Source organism: Branchiostoma floridae, chromosome 12 (genome assembly GCF_000003815.2).
Source record: "Branchiostoma floridae strain S238N-H82 chromosome 12, Bfl_VNyyK, whole genome shotgun sequence".
NCBI classification, from domain to species: domain Eukaryota; kingdom Metazoa; phylum Chordata; class Leptocardii; order Amphioxiformes; family Branchiostomatidae; genus Branchiostoma; species Branchiostoma floridae.
This window is the reverse complement of record NC_049990.1, coordinates 5038964-5057067: the sequence shown is the minus strand read 5'-3', so window position 1 is coordinate 5057067 and position 18104 is coordinate 5038964. Positions and strand designations below refer to the sequence as shown.

The 18104-nt window shown below is 41.4% G+C and overlaps 3 protein-coding genes across 3 annotated transcripts in view; all 3 read left to right on the top strand.

Annotated features, from left to right (window-relative positions):
- Positions 1-3548: 3548 nt before the first annotated feature.
- Positions 3549-6007, top strand: LOC118427689 (tolloid-like protein 1). Its single transcript, XM_035837587.1, has 4 exons — positions 3549-3733; positions 4227-4387; positions 4943-5113; positions 5847-6007. Exons 1-4 carry the CDS (start codon positions 3564-3566, stop codon positions 5885-5887), a joined length of 543 nt encoding a protein of 180 aa, XP_035693480.1. The 5' UTR covers positions 3549-3563; the 3' UTR covers positions 5888-6007.
- A 1206-nt stretch (positions 6008-7213) lies between these two features.
- LOC118428306 (cubilin-like) lies at positions 7214-11155 on the top strand. The gene is made up of 7 exons (XM_035838331.1): positions 7214-7344; positions 7592-7731; positions 8022-8112; positions 8599-8788; positions 9377-9540; positions 10136-10309; positions 10982-11155. Exons 1-7 carry the CDS (start codon positions 7299-7301, stop codon positions 11035-11037), a joined length of 861 nt encoding a protein of 286 aa, XP_035694224.1. The 5' UTR covers positions 7214-7298; the 3' UTR covers positions 11038-11155.
- A 3745-nt stretch (positions 11156-14900) lies between these two features.
- Positions 14901-18104, top strand: part of LOC118428056 (filamin-A-like) — a 30679-nt gene continuing 27475 nt past the window's right edge. Inside the window, exon 1 of the mRNA XM_035838019.1 lies at positions 14901-14910. Within this exon, the coding sequence (XP_035693912.1) occupies positions 14904-14910 (7 nt within the window). The 5' untranslated portion in view covers positions 14901-14903. The remainder of the gene's footprint in view (positions 14911-18104) is intronic.

Sequence of the window (18104 nt, the reverse complement as noted above, 5' to 3'; positions counted from 1 at the left end):
GCAGCAGAACGCAGTGAGGATGATGAAGAAATGGGGTAACTATTTGTACATGTATACACATCAATGTTAACTAATACAGTGCAACAACATAAGTATACTATGAAAAATTTCTATATTTTACTTTACTTTCTATATCTGTTCGTGCAAATGATCCTACGTGATCCTAGGTGTTGTCCATGGTTTCTTTTTACTCCTTTCTGCTATCTCAAATTTGATAATGATCGCAAGATTGCAGTACCGACGGGAAATGCTAGGTGACTCATTTTTGAACTTGACCTTCTTTTTTACAATCACCGCCTACATACCATGAAGATCCATCATAAGCTTCTCGTATGTTGTTGTCCTACATACAGAACATCCGTGATCACCCACAACTACTCCCTGGCCATGGCACAACTGAAAGCATATTTTTAAAAGCTTCTCGGCGAATGGACCGATCCCCAAACCCCGTTCTGTTCGATCATGGTTCTATTTCGAACACCTCCGTCAAAAACATTCTCCTACGCAAAGGCGAAACAGAGTCGTCAGAGGGACTCCATCTGTCAGGAATAAATGACTGACGGTACTCTGCTATAGGAGAATGCGTAAAAAATAACCATTTCTAGTGTTCGAAATAGAATATAGGGTTCTATTTGTTCGATATGGCGTTCGACCAGATCGGTCCATTAAGGTGATGAAGGTGAAGAACGCCCGTATGAAAATGTTTTCTTAGCCGAAGGTGACCAAGTAAATTAAGTAAATTACATGCATGTTCGACGGTTTGTGGTAATGCTAATAGCTGGGGAACAAATAAGTGTATAGCACAGAACAAACAAGTGCAAAGTCTACTATAAGTTTCTACATTCACTAATATATGGTTTAAACGTGGCTAATGTACTGTATGAATTAAGTTGAAAGAATAGCCTTGAAGGGTCTTCTGTAAGGTAAAAGTTTGGTAAAACTGACAACTTATTTCTCTTTCCGCTGAATTCATTGCATTTTAGAATATTTGCAAAGCTTTTGAAGATTATGGTTTTTTTTTATAATTCCCTTTCTATCTCTGGTGGATGTTCACATACTCTTATCCTAGAAATATTCTTCTTGTCCTGACGGACGATCAGTTCACTGACAGATGGACTCGGCAATGTGCGACCGGACCCTCTGCACTCCTGCACAGTCTGCCACAAGCTGAGCATTCAATTTGTCAAAATCGTTAGGGCGTACTTGTCTGCCCTGCATGGAAAGACCAGGGACATTTACAGATGTTTAATTCTATTTTTTTCGATTTTTGCTGACCCAGTCGGTTACAGCAGTGAGTTAGACACACACCAACACTTCCGCCAGATCTATTTGCAACGCATGGCGTCAACAAATACCTTACAAAAAGATAATCACCCTAGTAACCAAACACTGGTCTTATATATAAGTATCACAATCTAATGAAGAATCCAACGCAGTGAAGACCGACGTCCTGACAACATGTGGTCCGCTTTTCTGGGTGTCGTGTGCCTTGCGGCCGTCGCTAGTGGTGAGTTATCTGTTTTACTGTATAGAACATATGTGAAATAGATTATTCCCAAACGTATAAGAAAACTGGCGTATAATGTTAAAGAGATCTACTGCTACAGCATTAGTGATACAGTAACAGCCAGTTACTTTGCACAACGGATTATCGCACAGGTCTGTTAATTGCACGGATTGCACTTCTACTGTACCAGGGGTTTGCACACTTCAGATAAAGTAAGTACGTATACAGGTGTTTAAGCTAGACGGCCTCAAATACATTTTTGTCTCTCAATGTGGCAGTTTGATACACTGCTCATTTCGAAAACGCACCCGGTAACTTTAAATGTTTAGACTTTAGAAATTCCTTCAATAATTGTGTCATCCTATGCTACACTTTGTATAACTTTAATTAAGATTAGATCTATGGAACTATTGCTAAGTTATGTACCAGCAGATGCCATAATCTGTACCTTGGACAACTGTTGTGCAATTAAGTTATAAATTATTACGTTTGTAATGTGTATATCATTAAGTTGTAACTTTCATCAATTTAAGGCTGGAATATATGTTTAGGCAACGGTTAAAAATTTGTGCAAGCTTGTAGGTATAAAAGTGAAATGTGGGAAACATGCCAGCTGCATTGGAGGTCATCTCGCCACCACGTGCCATATTGAACGTCCTAGAACTATACCGAAATATATGAGACGAATTCCTATATACATTTTTAAGCCATTGCCATAATATCTCAAATTATCTCTTTTTTGTAACTGCGCCAATACTATTTTATAAATTCGCTTATGTACGCTGGAATTTTGCAATTATAGAGTTTCGCAATATTTGTTCGCAGTTTAAAGTTCTATGCCGGAGTACTAAAAGTGCTTTGGAAGCATGAATTCGAAGTGTGAAAGGTCACTGTAAAAACCTAGAGAATAAAACCACCGCGAACTTTTCGAGCTTTAGTAGAATCGTTAGCATCAACAGACAGAATTTTGTTATTTTGTTCAGGAGAACAACAATATTGTGGGGGTAACCTTGTCGGACACGCCGGTGACGTGTACTCCCCGAACTACCCAAACGAGTACGATGCGAACCTGGACTGTATGTGGACCATCCCTGCCAGGGGCGGTGTCATCACAGTAGCGTTCAAGGTAGGGAAAGAACAACTAGAGACATACACCAATTCTTCCTTATATAGCAAGCCACCAAAAATCAAGACCACGGCATGTCCGGGTCAAAAGATACAAGAAACGCACGTTCTGCTGCTCGACCTTTCCAATACCTACCCACATACCAAATATCATCGTAATCCATCCAAAGGTTCTTGTATTATAATGACTACAAAAATTTTGAAAATAAAATATAAGTAAATCAGCATTTGGGGCCACAATCCGGTGGTGAAACATGTAAATTGAGACTGTTCTGTAACTAGAATTGGATTTTTATTAACTTTGAATGAATTAATGTAATCTTTATATGTAAATGTGTAATTTGGAAGACGATATGAAAAAAAAAATCACTCAAAGCTTAGAAAATGATGATGAATGTTTCGTTCCTCAGAACTTCTCAATCGAGGAGCCGGAGAGTTTTCTCTTCTACGCCAGGTGCAACTTTGACTATGTGGAGATCCTCGTTGGAGACAGGTCCAGGGGTGAGTAACCTGTAGTGTCGTAATATCCTCTAAAGATATAACCGCCGTATATGTACCGGTATATCGAGTAAATGCTTTTGTCAAAAGTTATTCTTTGGTCAAGGTTATGCTTTGGTCAAAGAAAGGGGCCTAACGGACTGTTCATCGGCTGTTATTTGTCACTTTTGGGCCCGAATGGCCCCGTGGGTCACCCTGCTTCTATCGGGATAATTTTTGGCACCACCGAGCCCCGGGCTGGTTTCAACTAAGAAGATAATAGGGCAGACTGGTTTGCCAAGGTTGCTGTGTTTCTGGAAATAGAAGAGAGGCGGGCCTGATGTTTGATTTTAGAGGTGTGCTATTTTTGGCAACGGTCTTCTGGAACGAGCCTAATTGTAAAGTATTGTTTGAAAATAATGTTTGCCAAACAGGTCGTTTCTGCGGAACGGACATGCCCCCCGCCATCACGGCTACCCAGGACATCCACATCCGCTTCGTGACGGACGAGCTCATCAGCGGACCCGGGTTCCAATTCTCTTACATCGTCCAACATGAACTGGCCGGCGGTGGTCCTTGTGGAACTCATCTGCACGACAGTTACGGCGTGGTCACATCGCCAGGGTAAGCTCCATTCGATCACTAACCATTGAAATTGTTCCTCATGAACACAAAAAGTATTGTGCATCAAACTGAAGTACTAGTATTATGTGATAATATATAAATGTGTCCGGGGAGCGTAGATAGTCTGTAGCTGTTGACGAGATGACGGAGGAATATCGGCACGTACATAAAGGCACACACATACACGCACATTCACAGTCTGAGAGAGACATATGCATAAAGACACACACACTCACACACATGCAAAGGCACACAAATGCAGAGAGAGAGAGGTACACACACAAAGTTAACACACACACAAAGACACACACAAATATGCACAAAATTCTACTGGCTAGACGGAAGCTAGCAAGTAAAAATCCCTCCTTCTACTATCTTCGCGATCCATCTTCTGCCCAATGTAGAATACTACTGTCAAATATCTTTCGGGGCTATCGCAATTCTGTACATCCATAGTCCTAGCTGTATACAGATTCTGACTATCTTACTACAGTTACCCGGACAGCTACCAGAGTAACATGGACTGCACGTGGACCATCCACGGTGGTGGCTATGAGATCACCCTGACTTTCACCGACTTCGTGCTGGAGAACGGCGGCTACTACTCCGGCTGCTACGACTATGTCGAGATCTACGATGGCAGGGAGATTGTCGGTGAGGATATATGAAATCTTCTTAGATGGATAAGCACTATGTTTTATTTGCAGAATCATGCCCAACGACAAATTGCATGTACAAAGACAAAGACAAAGACTAAGTGTATAAATGTATGTAGAAGATAGTGTGATAAATAACACTAGAGTCTAATAAACTATATTATACATGTATACTGTCATCAGTGGTTAATGAACTGTCCCACGATTTTGAAGAAAGAATTTAGACTTTCAAATTTGGTAAAAACAAGCAACTAAACAAAGAAATCGTTTGTGAATGTTTGTAAAGTTTATGGGTTAACTATAGTATGTTGTGATCAGTCAGTAAAGCGACGTCATCAAATTCGAAATATTCAGTCTTATAGAAAATGTTTCAATTTGAACTTTTGGACACTTTACATGTCGGTTTACTGTGAGTTGTTATGAACTGGAATATTCACGGGTAGAATTATGACATCCTGGATTCGACTTCCGTTACTATATCTTCAATACAACTGTTAATAATATTATTTTGTCATGGTTGTACATTCATACAATTCCCCTCCTTATGTTCCAGGTACATACTGTGGGACTGATACCCCACCCACCCTCACCACTACCAAAGACGTTAGGATCAAACTGGTGACTGACAGCAGTCTTCAGCGTCCAGGATTCAGGTTCCACTACCGTGTGGCGGTACCATCTAGTACTTTCAAACCAGAGCCAGAGAAAACCACCATGAAGCCAGGTTTGTTTCTAAAGTAAAAAAAAACGTAGGCCGGCGTCGCTTAAGACTTACCCTTAATCTTCAAGCAGACCCTACGGTAGCATAATATGGTATTAAAGGCTGGCAGAGGAGTGAAGCCGGCCTAGGACTGTGTATGCTACCGTCTGACTCCCTTTGTCCAGGTATACTCCTTTGCCAGCTTTCATATTATCTTATGGCACCGTAGGACCTGTTTGGAGATTACTTTGCATGGGTACCATCTGGGTAGTAGTTTGGTCGCTTATGCTACCCAAAATTTGGACGATTCTTGACGTTAGAGATGTCAAGGTTCCCAGACGGAATGGCAGAGAAGCGATTGTATATAAAGCATGATAAAAGTCGGAGCAAGAAGCAACTGATACCGCGTATAATAAACGTCGGAGCTAACTTCTATCCGGATTGTACCTAGGCTACTAAATGCACGCTTCTATGGGGAAAATTTTCGAGAACTTGAAAAAGCGGTCGAAATGGCAAGGTGGCCGGCTTGAAGAGGTAATCGCTTGCGTAGATATTCATATATGTTTGTTTATATGTCATATGCCATAGACCTTGCGTAAGTCGCTGTACTTTTGTGTCAATAAAGATTTCTATCAACTATCAATGAATAAAAATCCAGAAACGATTAAGCTAATACATGTTTTGTTGTTCAGACGAACTATCTATATTTTACCACAACTTTGCAACACAACTACATGTATCACTTTTTGTCTCACAGAGGGAAGCGGAGAAGGCAGCGGTGATGACTTCATATTCTAGAGACTATGCTACCCATTGGCCAAGCAACAGGATGTCCTGATATCACTGTAACAAGGGATGCGTTTAGTTTTTACTTTACATGAGTGTTTACTTTATACAGATGCCTTGAGGAAAATAAAATGCATTTGAATATCAGAACGCGTCTTTTCGTGCTTCATTTGTCTTCATTTAGATAGACTTGTAAATTTCTTGTATGATAATAATATACATAGTACAGCAAGTTATTTTATGATTAACACTGTGTCAAGGTTATCTAGTGGTTTTGACATTTAGTCTAATTGTTCAGTCCCTGAGAGGCACCAGCGTTTCTATTTCTTCATAATATAGATTGCAGAAGAAATCTAAAAAAAAAGATCTCATACGTCTGTAACATATTTTAGTCATTATTGTGAATGTCTTGCTGATTCTGTCTAATGCAGTTTCCAAGATACATGCAGTTTTACCAAAAATCATAGACAGGAAATGGGATAACCTGTTCTGGGACCTTTGACCTAACGCCCTGTCACGTCACTGTTCCCGACGTGCTTAGCATGTGAAAATCAGCCGCACTATCGTGTTCAAATAACTACGGACACACAACAAACAAACAAACAGACACGCCTAAAACCCTTCATACATATACGCGAAGGTACAAAAACAGTAGCGAATGAAGATTGCACCCAGGCATTTTGATATACTATCTTCGCTGTGTTTAGATATGAGACAAACTAGATGGTTCATGTGGCAGTGAATATGTTGTAGGTCACCATTCCGCGTTGTCTTCATGAGAGAGAGTGCGCCTTTTCTGCATCATTATTCCCTACTACAGAACTGTAGAGCTTGAACGTCGAGTATATAGTACGCTACTAATAGTACGCATCACATGAAAGTTCACACGAGATGAATCGTAATGCACTTCTCAGCCATCTACAATTGCGAGTAACGATAATCATTCGCGGCACGTAGGTTTCCAACAGCGGGAAACCTTGAACTCTCCGTGTGTCCTATTGTAGACACGTGTTTCCAAACTTGGATGCGCGGAGACAGGCAGTGGAAAGCCTTTTGTACGGTAATGAATCGTCAGGTTTCGTCAACGTACCAAAACTTGGAAACTTGTGGAAAATTGTCTTTTTGTGCAATGAACGTATTGCATCATGATCTGCAAAGTATCACCAAAAGGGCAACTACCTTAAGGTCTACCATTGCCATCCGCCGGTGCATTCAATATGATAACTATAACCATTGGCAAATAAAGCCGTTCAAATGAAACGTAAAGGAGCTTCCGCCGGATTACTATTGAAGGACGTCAACGGACGTGTATAGGTAAATATGAGCGATATAATTAGGCGTTAACCAAACATCGGGCCTATATAAGCACCACAATTGTTCTTGAGTCCGTGACAAATAGAAGTTGAGTCCCTGACAAGACAATATGCTGTTCGTTCTCGGAGTTTTGTGCTTTGCGGCCTTTGCCAACGGTCAGTTGAAATTGTTACATTTTCTCATTTCTTAAGTTTGCACAAATTATTATTTCTTGAAATTAATTGATGTTCTTATCCACGTATTGTCCTGCATAATTCTTTTATGTAGCTTTGAACCAACGCAATAATCAATATATTCTTTCTTATGTACATTCGCTTCAGCGCGGCACCACAATTCTTTGAAAGTTGCAATTCACATATAGGTGTCTGGAAATTACTGAAACTTTTATCATCTTTCTTCCAGGCCAGACACAATGTGGCGGTAACCTGGTCCAGCCCAGCGGTGACGTGTACTCCCCGGGCTACCCTAATGAGTACGGTGGGAACCTGGACTGTATGTGGACCATCCCGGCTCGCGGCGGCAGCGTTACAGTGGAGTTTAAGGTAAGGCAAGAAGACCAAGTTTATCTTTTTTAAATTGTGGTTTAACCCTTGTCCTGCTATCAGTATCACAGATGACAGTCAGCTTTTCAAGTTGCCAGTCAACCTGGAAACCAGTTTGAACCGCACACACATACACTGTTTTTTTTTCCGGATGAACCCCTACTCTTTTCGATAAGTGCAATGGGTTCTTTAACCTGCCCGAGATGTGGCTCACCTCCCAAACATGTAACGTCACGTACCATACAAACAAATATAACTCAATGATGTTGGATATGTCTCCCATTTTTCAGGAATTCATGATCGAGGACCCAGAATCTTTCCTCTTCTTTACTCAATGCAACTTTGACTATGTCGAGATCATCGTTGGGGACAGATCCAGGGGTGAGTTCTGCTACCACACGTAAATGTTCAGACCCATACTAACCCGTACCCAGACGAAACTCACGGAAGGCCTAAGACTTAGACTTAGATCCTCCCGTGTCTAGTGACACATTTAGACAGTAAGCCTCCATTCAGGGTGATTTTGGGTCAGATTTTCTACTTCAGACTAATCCCCAGTTGATAGGGGGAAAGACAACCCCCTTTTATCTGTAGCAGATGTTTTGGTCTTCCTCGCTTTCTTTGTCGTCTGTTGGGTCGCCAGTGCAGCCCTGTTTCAGAACGTAACATGTATCTATAAGTCCATAGTCATCTGAGAGATCTGGGCTTAAAGAATCAAAACTACAAATCAAATGTGCTCTTGAACACGCAGACGAACCTACAATCAGCGACGTAACATGGTGTCAGAAATGGGATAGGTCTACAGCGACGAGAGACTTCAAAATATTATGATTGTCGTTATGACGTATGTTAAATGTTGACCAATAGGATACTATTGTGGAACGGACATGCCCCCCGCCATCACGGCTACCCAGGACGTCCACATCCACTTCGTGACGGACGAGCTCATCAGCGGACCTGGGTTCCAATTCTCTTACAGCGTCATCCATGGACTGGCCGGCGGCGGCCCTTGCGGATCCCACCTGCAAGACAGCTATGGCGTGGTCACATCGCCAGGGTGAGCTTCTTTTCCCACTTTCATTTCAATCACGTATGCTGCGGTCAAATTTCCAAACTGCAGTCCGAACGGACAGTTTTCAGGAACGAAAATTATGATATAAAGAAAGAACGAAACACCTAAAACGTGAAAAAATAGTCTTGGGCATACTGTGAATGCAGAAATGTTCGCGGTGGATTAATGTTCGCGGTTTTCGCGATGGCCACTTCAGCGCGAATTTAAAACCACCTCGAACATTTTTCCATAGCAGTAAGAGACTACAGTGCATGGTGCTACCGCGAACTTAAAACCACCGCGAAAAGTCATTTTTCTCGCTACCGCGTAATTAAATTCCCGCGAAATTAAATATATTTACAGTAATTTGTGTTTATTCCTTAAAAAACGCTTTCATTTTTCGATTCCGCAAACATCCCGGCCTGGCCCCGGTTTGGAAATGTGACCATAGTAGGTATGTGGTTTACACGTTGACGGCGTCGCTGCGATTTCAATTGGACTTTTGTTACCACTGACTTTGCAAAATGGGAGTGACTTATGTAATATCTTATGTAGACTTATGTAGATTCTGAATACTTGGCTATTTCTACACAGCTATCCGAACAGCTACCAGAGCGACGCGGACTGCACGTGGACTATCCACGGTAGTGGCCACACCATCTCCCTGACTTTCACCGACTTCGCGCTGGAAGATGGCGGCTTCTTCTCCGGCTGCCCTTATGACTTTGTCGAGATCTACGACGGACGGACAAAGATTGGTAGGTAAACGTTAAGGTGCATTCTCACTGCACTTGCGTCAAGCTTGCGTCACTGCGGTGTTAGAACGATACTCAACGAATTTCAGAGATTATTAACGAATTTCTTACTTTTTGTGTATTTTGTCGTCTTCTAAGTCATACTTTTACGTATCACGCAATATCTAAAATATACAAAATCGGAGAATATAACAAAACAGTGACGCAGTGAACGAACCTCACAGTGACGCAAGCTTGACGTAAGTGCAGTGAGAGGGCACCTTAAGCCTCCAGAGCAAGTTGTCTTTGCCGTTTTTTTGGCAAATAATAACTTTTCACTGATGACTGCCACAAACAAACCAGAACACAAAGAAGCCAACAGTATAACGCTGAATTAGCCCCAAAAAAGTATATCGTATGAGCAAACAAAAAGCCCCGAGAGCTTGCTATGGAGGCTAAGTAAACGTTACAAAAGATTAGTAGGCAAATGTTGTACATAGGCAAAAGTTGGGCGACTTTGGCTTCCTGTAATGACAGCCAAACGAATAAATAAATGGTACAACTTTGAGTTCCATACGATTGGCGCCCTCATATGCTTACGCTCCTTTATATGTTCCAGGCACGTACTGTGGTACCGACATGCCGCCGCGTCTGTTCACCGACAATGACGTCAGAATCAAGTTCCAGTCTGACGGAAGCGTCGAGGAGCAGGGCTTCCGGTTTGAGTACAGCATTGATCTGCCAGTCACTACCGCCACTACCGCGAAACCAGTGGAAACCACCACGAAGCCTGGTACGTTTCTTACAGCTCATGAGAACTACCTTTATCAGGAAACTGAACATAGAGAACGTACTTCTAACACTAGTTCACCTTTATCTGTAGCGTAACCTTTATCCGTTCTTTTAAAGAACAATGTATTTAGGATATCAAATCAAAAGATGGTGGTTTGAAACTGCAATATTTTGAAAATATCACAATTTGAAACTACCGTCCATCGACTTGATATCCCTGGATACCCTGTTTAGCAGCACAACGGATATAGGTTACCCCGCGGATAAAGGCGAACGAACGTTAATATAATGAGTAATACATATCATTTGGAAGTAAAGCATGACGGAGGTATCCACCTCTCAGAACAGCTATGTGATTGTTGCTATCTACCGACGTGTTCAAATTACCTTGAAGTACTTTGCCACTAGTCTTGCCCATGACAGGATGATTCTACTCTTAGAACCAAGGAAATCAGTGAACATATTTTAGGAGCAGTCACATTCATGATCATTTATGAAAAGAAGAAGCCAAATCTAACAAATCTATTTAGAAATATGTTATGGAATGTAGTAAACTGTAATAGTAAATAGTTATTAAATATTTCTAGTTTTATAATCATATCTATGTTACCGCACTTGCCTTGAAGAATGTATTGCAATAAACCTATCAATATGATGCTGTATTTTTACGCAGATGGGAGCGGAGAGGGCAGCGGAGAAGACTTGAATGAAGACAGCTTCCTCTTCTAAACATCACAGTCAACAAGGGGCAAACCTGAAGCAGTTGGATCTACCAAATAACTGTTTGCTTTTGTTGGCCATAATAAAACTACTCTTTTGATTAGATAATGTAATTGAGTTTATTGAAGGAGGGCTGTGTCGAGTGTTCATCTAATTTGGTCATAGAAATGAAAAACATCACAGGTTGACTTTTTTGCTCTGCTTATCCTTAGGCCACAGCAAGTAAATTTTATGGATGATATCCTCTGCAGACTGCAAAGATAGTGCGATAGGATGAAAAAAAACAAGATGGGTAAAAAAAACAAGATGGCTAAATTTTAAAAGATAGGCAAATAAAGTTGTGATGACTGTTGTAAAAAGAATTAAAAGGACAAAACATGGTATCAGAGCCAACACGGCATTCATTCCTGTATTTAAGACATGTACTGGTATGGTAAAGGTGACATTAGTGTGGTAGACTGGCATAACCAACAACACTCTTGGCTTTCATATTGGTGTCACTCTTACAACTATCCAAGTTTCATTTCTACAACTACAGCCCTGGGTACCTCGCAAGTGTCACTTCTACAAGTACAATTATTAGGCTACAACACAATATATTTGCTCATTTTGGTACTTCATTATCATGTTTACCATTCTGCAGAAGAAAAAAATTCTTTTTTTTCTGAAATCAGGCGAAAATTAATGCGCTCGCGGATGTCATTCATAAAATTTACTTGCTGTGGCCTTACATATATTTCAAGGGTTTACTCGCACAGGTTTGACTTTCCAAAGTACGCTAGTGACATCAGAGGTAAAAAGTTTACGTAACGTCAACAGTTGCAGCGCGAATAGCCCAAGATAGTTGCCATGCCAACGCTGTCGTAATAGGAAGGACAGTTATCGTGTGTCCTAGAAAGGCTTCCCACACAGATGGCTACACTCTCACTCACCGAAGTAGGGTCGTCAACAAGCATACTTAAACCCTATTCAGACCCGCCTTTTCTTTGCAACTGAAATTAGTGATTTTCGTCAATTAAACGGTTACCATGGCAACACGAAAAAGATGGCAAATTTTGCAAACTTTGTGAAGTTGTTTCCAGCTAAATCATATGCTTCTGCTTATACGAAGGCCTCCCTTTACCAACTTACTGTAAATGCAGAAATGTTTGAGGTTTTCGCGGTGACCACCGCGTACCGCGAACTTAAAACCACCGCGAACATTTTTCCATTATAGTATGAGAGTGCATTCCATGGCACTACCGTAAACTTAAAATACCCGCGAACTTAAATGCATTTACTGTATTACAATTTGTGGCTTCGGAGTCCGGTCGGGCACAGGCGCAAATGGGAACGTAGCATTACTCGATGAGAAAAGAACAGATGTCATCCCATACCCATGGCAGGTTTGTTTTTGCAGCGTGTTCTCGGTCCCCCTACCCGATGTGTCAGCCGAAATAGCCCTCATGCGATCTATCTATGTATTACAAGCATCATATAGAACATATCAAGAAACTACAGCTTGTCTACGGTCAATTACAATAAAGAAATTCCAAATAAATCTTAACACTCTACATAAGTAAATTTATAATATATTCTTACAATCAGGTATTTATAATCATGGGCTTCAGAATCTGTTCTGATAACAAAGCAATCTTTTATGTATCTAGTACAACGCGTATTTGTGAGATGTTCAAATCTGTTTGTAGCATTGTGTTTCTTGAAACTTGACTATCACGTTTTGAATAGATCAATGAGGTTTTTTTTTACCTCCTTGAATAGATCCAGTCGACAAGAAAATATCAAACGCGTTCACCCGCCCAAGAGCTGGTTGCACTTCTTACGTATCTCGCTATGTGCATACAGACTACATGCATGGCGATCACCACAAATGACCTGAGTGATATACTTGCATTTCGTTTAGCAGATTGCCGATGAAAGCAAACACTTGGCCTTATGATCACATTTCTCACAATGCAAAAATATGATTTCTTCTTGAAACAGAGAGGAAATATTGCGAAATCATACACGTGGTTAACATTGCATGACTTTTATGTACATTCTTAAGTACATTTTTGTACAGTTCACACAATATACAGTTCAATTGTGACCGAATGTTTAATTTTCGTCCTTTCAGATTATCTAAAAAGGTGTAGATTTTGCTATCCTGTTGCTTATGTGTGTCCCTCTGAATCAGGGTCCTGTTTTGTACGGGAAAGCAGCCGGTCGTATCGGCAGTTAGTTTTACCCAGAAGCTTAAACAAACCGTCGCGAAGTGTATGTGTCTAGAAAAACAAAACCCCATCAATTCCAAACACAGGCCTTAAAAACAGTAAAACGACAACGATTACAGAGTATCACGTGACCACACAAAATTTAGCCGCCCTTGACCCATTTCGGCGCCAAACATAACCTTCGTACCTTCGAATTTTGTTTGATTTGGACGGTTTGTAGCTTCATTATGGGGTGTTCTACGACGTCCTGCGACTTTTTTTCAATAAGTCTACGATTTGCTCGCGGTTAATTAGTCATTTGATGCTTTCATAGCTATAATCGCATTACAATATTCCTACCTAAATACCACGACAAGCCGGCTACGAGTGTTCCAACAATACGTCCTCTCTGCGACTGTTGTGGATTTATTCCAGTTCACTATCTCACATCTCTAAAGAAAGCGATAACACAGCTTATAAATCCACCAAATGCAATACGACAGATACCCCTGTCACATTTGGCGAAAATCGATCGGACGACGATTCTGCGGCAATCGCCCGAGCCTCGCTTATAATAATAACTTTATTGCACAACAATTGTACAATGTACAAAGTATGGCTTATATGTGACAGGGACGGTTTTCAGGTGAAAAGCACGCGCAACCCTCTGTCGATCTTAAATATGGCCGACCTTCCATCGATACGCCCGAAGCTCGTGGATAATGTGACAAGGGTATTAACACTTGATGTGGCGACCGCAAAGCGATCCCAGAGCGACCAAAGATTTGACCGATCGCTCAAAAAAGCACATAAGATCGCTCAAAAAAGCACATAAGATCGCTCAAAAAAGCACATAAATTTACGTCTTGTATCATATATTATGAAATCAAGGGTCACTCAAATCCAGTATTGGTCGCTGTTCAATTGTTCATCAATCGCCGTTACCATCTAATGTGTTACCATCACACACACACACACACCTAAGCCTGACCCTTTTTCCGGTGTGTAAATGTACGGTCTTGGTGTCTTTAGCTGAGGTTGGGTCTCACGCCAACGCCCTTCCGCACAGGAGAGCTCTTAAGTATGAGAACGGTTGTAGCCATGCGTGTCGTCCTCGGATGATCCACTGCCCTTTGACCTCTGGGGGCGGAGTCACAGCGGGCTAAGCCTTCCTCGTGTCTACAGGTAACACAGGTGAGCCTCACACAGGCGTAGTGTTGTCTTAAGTCCCTCATTGTACCTGGGTAGCTCGCGGAGTATAGTAACGTACGGGCACGGAATACACTGGACAATAGACGCAGACGGTTGTTCGGTATTTCAAACCGCCCGTGGATTTACCTACACACACTGGGAGGTTTTTCTTTTGGAGTTAGCGCCGGCGTTTTCTAGGACAACCGGGTAACACCACGTACGCCGGGAGAGTAGTTGTAGCTTACGCACGCCGTGGACGTTACAATAAACTGTAGGACTGTTGTGTGAAGGACCTGGCAAACTTGGAGCTACTTCGGGCTATAGGAAGGGGTCACGTTTTTCGAGGAGAGTTAATGTTTGCGGCGGAACAATCGCAGACGTGAACACCTGCACAGATGGTCTGTTGACCTCCTGAGAATAACAGAAGAGGGAAAAAAAAAGATTTCACCTGTGGCCCTGGAGTAGCGTACGTGTAAGAGGCGGTCTCAGAGAATGCAAGGTAAGGTTTGTTGTTGTTGTTGTTGTTGTTTGGGCATTTTTAGGGTTATGCAAAGACAAGCCGGGGCGTCAACCTTTTCAAGTAGTTAACACAACGCGTAATGAGTAATAATTAATGAGTCAGAAACCTGTTCTACGCCTTTCACTATTACGTAGTATTTAGCCTCCACCAGGACTTCCTATGGGGGGGTCGGGTGGTAGAATTTGGCTAGAATAAGCTCATAAGGTAAAAATTATTAATCTCCAAGCAGATCCTATAGTAGCATATAAGATAGCATCACAAGTTGATAGAGGAGTGAAGCCGGACTAGGAGTGTGTATTCTACCGGAGCCCGTCTGACTCCCTTTGCCATCGTAGGATCTGCTTGGAGATTAATAAATCATCGGCCAGGAGAGTCATTCCGCGGTACGTTTATCACTGCTCCTGGCAAATGGCGACCAAACTCCTCCCTGGCAAATACTATACCTGTAGCCATCGTAGTTAGTCTGACAGACTACATAGTATTATTCTCCAAGCAGAGGTTGGGTCGCGGAGATTTAGTGGTGGTCGGGATTTTTACCGGCTCGCTCCCCTCACATTCGGTGCTTGGAGAATACATAGTATTACATCCACGCTTTCTACGTGAGTATAGGGGGAGGGCGCTGTCTGGAAACAACCTTTTATAACGCTTTATGCTTTCAAACACCGCCGCTCAATAATTCATATCCCGTCGGTTGCTATCTACAGGGTACGTGTTGTATGTGTCACATGTAGTATCTGGTAATTCTAGGGAGCTTAAAGTAAGCTTTGACTTTCGCCTAGATTTTAGGTACAACAACTGATCTAAAGATAGAAAGCAATATATAATTCACATCCAATCAGTTGTTATTTATAGGGTTTACTTAAGTCCTGACAAGGGGCAACCCACCGGATTTACTGCGCGTGAAAAGGGTTCACGTCGGTCAATAGGGACAAACGTGCTTTGACAAGTATAAGTCTAGACGATTCTTATCCACTCACATTCAATTATCTGCATACGGAATTGTGTATGTGAGCTTGTGCTTGCACAGATACTACAATGCAGAACGACATCTGTACCAATATATCTTCTGGATGCCCTAATTCTACAGAAAGGGATGACCTAGGTATTCTATTTGTCATTCATCTTGTCCTTGTATGTCTGTCCAAGACTCAATAATGATGACTCTGAACCACTTACATGACTGTAGTATTTAGTATTTATGGAGATTAAGCTTTGACTTTCGGCTAGATTTTAGATAGTACAACTGATCGTCTAAAGATGGATACCAATATGTATTTCACATCCAATCAATTCTTATGTACAGGGAATGGTTTTGTTCTGACAAGGGGAAATCCCCAGGATTTGATGTGCGTGAAAACAGTCAATAGGAACAAACGTGTTTTGACAAGTATAAGTCTTGAACAGTCTTATCCAGTCAAAATAAATTATCTGCGTAATGAAGTCACGCATCGGCTTTTTGGCTAAACCATTTCAGTATCTAGTAATCTCTTGTCGGCATATCATCGCACTCAAATACTGTTAGCCTTATACATTAAGGAACCGTATGTAGTGAGCTAGATTTCGGCTACATTTATAGGCAGTGCAAGCAATTAGGCATAGAAAAGCGCCAAGTCAAGACGGGCATCTGAGGGCCTAAATAATGAACGATGGTCCTACAAATAGCGTGATGTAGCATCTTGTGGATACTAAGCCAAAGAAAAACACAGCCCCAACCATTTAGACACAGAGACCCTTTGTCCCAGGCACTAGGGGCTACTAAAGTTCCCGTGTGTGACACGCTGACAATCTTGTTATATATTCACCTCCCCCCGTGTTCACACATGTAAGTTTGTTTACCTGTCCTGTACCTGTGCAGGTAACCCACAGGTATAGCGTTACACACCTGTGTCATCTCCTGTGCTGTATATATACCGGCCTACGCACAACGGTGCTAATCACCCATAGGCCATATCAATCGACTGTGTGGTTTTTGGATGCAGGATGAAAATCTGAAAAAGAAAAAAAATCATATTGGAAGTTAGACATTTCATGAAATGCATCCTCTGCAATCGCCAAAATATAATGCGAAAAGCGAAAAAAACAATATGGGTAAAACAAAGAAGCCTGATATGTTTTGTTTTTTTTTTCAAAAAAGAGATCATAAACATTGTAACAATTATAATAATTGATATGAAATTTTGTCACAGCCAACAAGGGTTTTGTTCTTTGCTTCAATATGCACACAAAGTGACACTAGAGTAGTAGCCTTGTATCGCTTACCAAGTTGACTGCTACGCTCAAAGCTAACATGCTGTCTGTTATACTTGCCTATAAATGCATTTGACCGAAAAAACAATTTTTGTTTCGATGGGGTTTCCCCTGAAAATGTTCTCCGGAAGCTTTAGGGTCAAACTGAAAGTATTGTATGAAACCACCCCTGTAAAATAGATGGAATGGTCCAAAACACCCTTCAGGATCTAATAAAGGTTACAAAAAACAGAGTCATTTGGCTGTTTACTCAAACATTCCGTTAATACACAAGCAAACAGAGATGGTAAATTGAAAAACAATCTACGTTTGTTTGTTCTTTGTACTGCTTACCAACCCAGATATTTCTGCTCCTTTGTGTTATAATTCTAAATGAATTGGTTATGTGAACCTTATAACACGTTTTGCGCCGTATTCTGTTTGGGCAATTAGATCCGCACCAATTTCATTATCCAGAGGTGCCCGTCAATTTCTCGTTAAACGAGAGGAGAGATTGCGTATCGTTGGCATCGATTGTTCCGGGTCCGTCGTCGTTAAAAGGAGGCCGTCTGAGTCTGACTGTAGTCTCTAGCTAATCTCCAAGCAGATCCTATGGTAGCATAGGATAGTACTAAAAGCTGACAGAGGATTGGCTAAAGAACGACAATAGCTAGGGCAAGCTGCTTTTTAAGTTGACTTGTTGAACGAATAGAAACTTTAAGAAACTAACCAAACAGAGGTGATCATTCACCAGGGAAGGACAATTAGGCTACCTGTAGCATAAGTCTATTTCTGTATTCTTTATTTAAGAACACGCATGCTAACACTCAGATACATACATGCATACATACAAAAATAGATACACCAGACAGATTAAGTACATACACACAGTACGTTGTATCATTTTCATTAGTCTCTACCTGACTGACTGCGCTGGCTACTAGTAG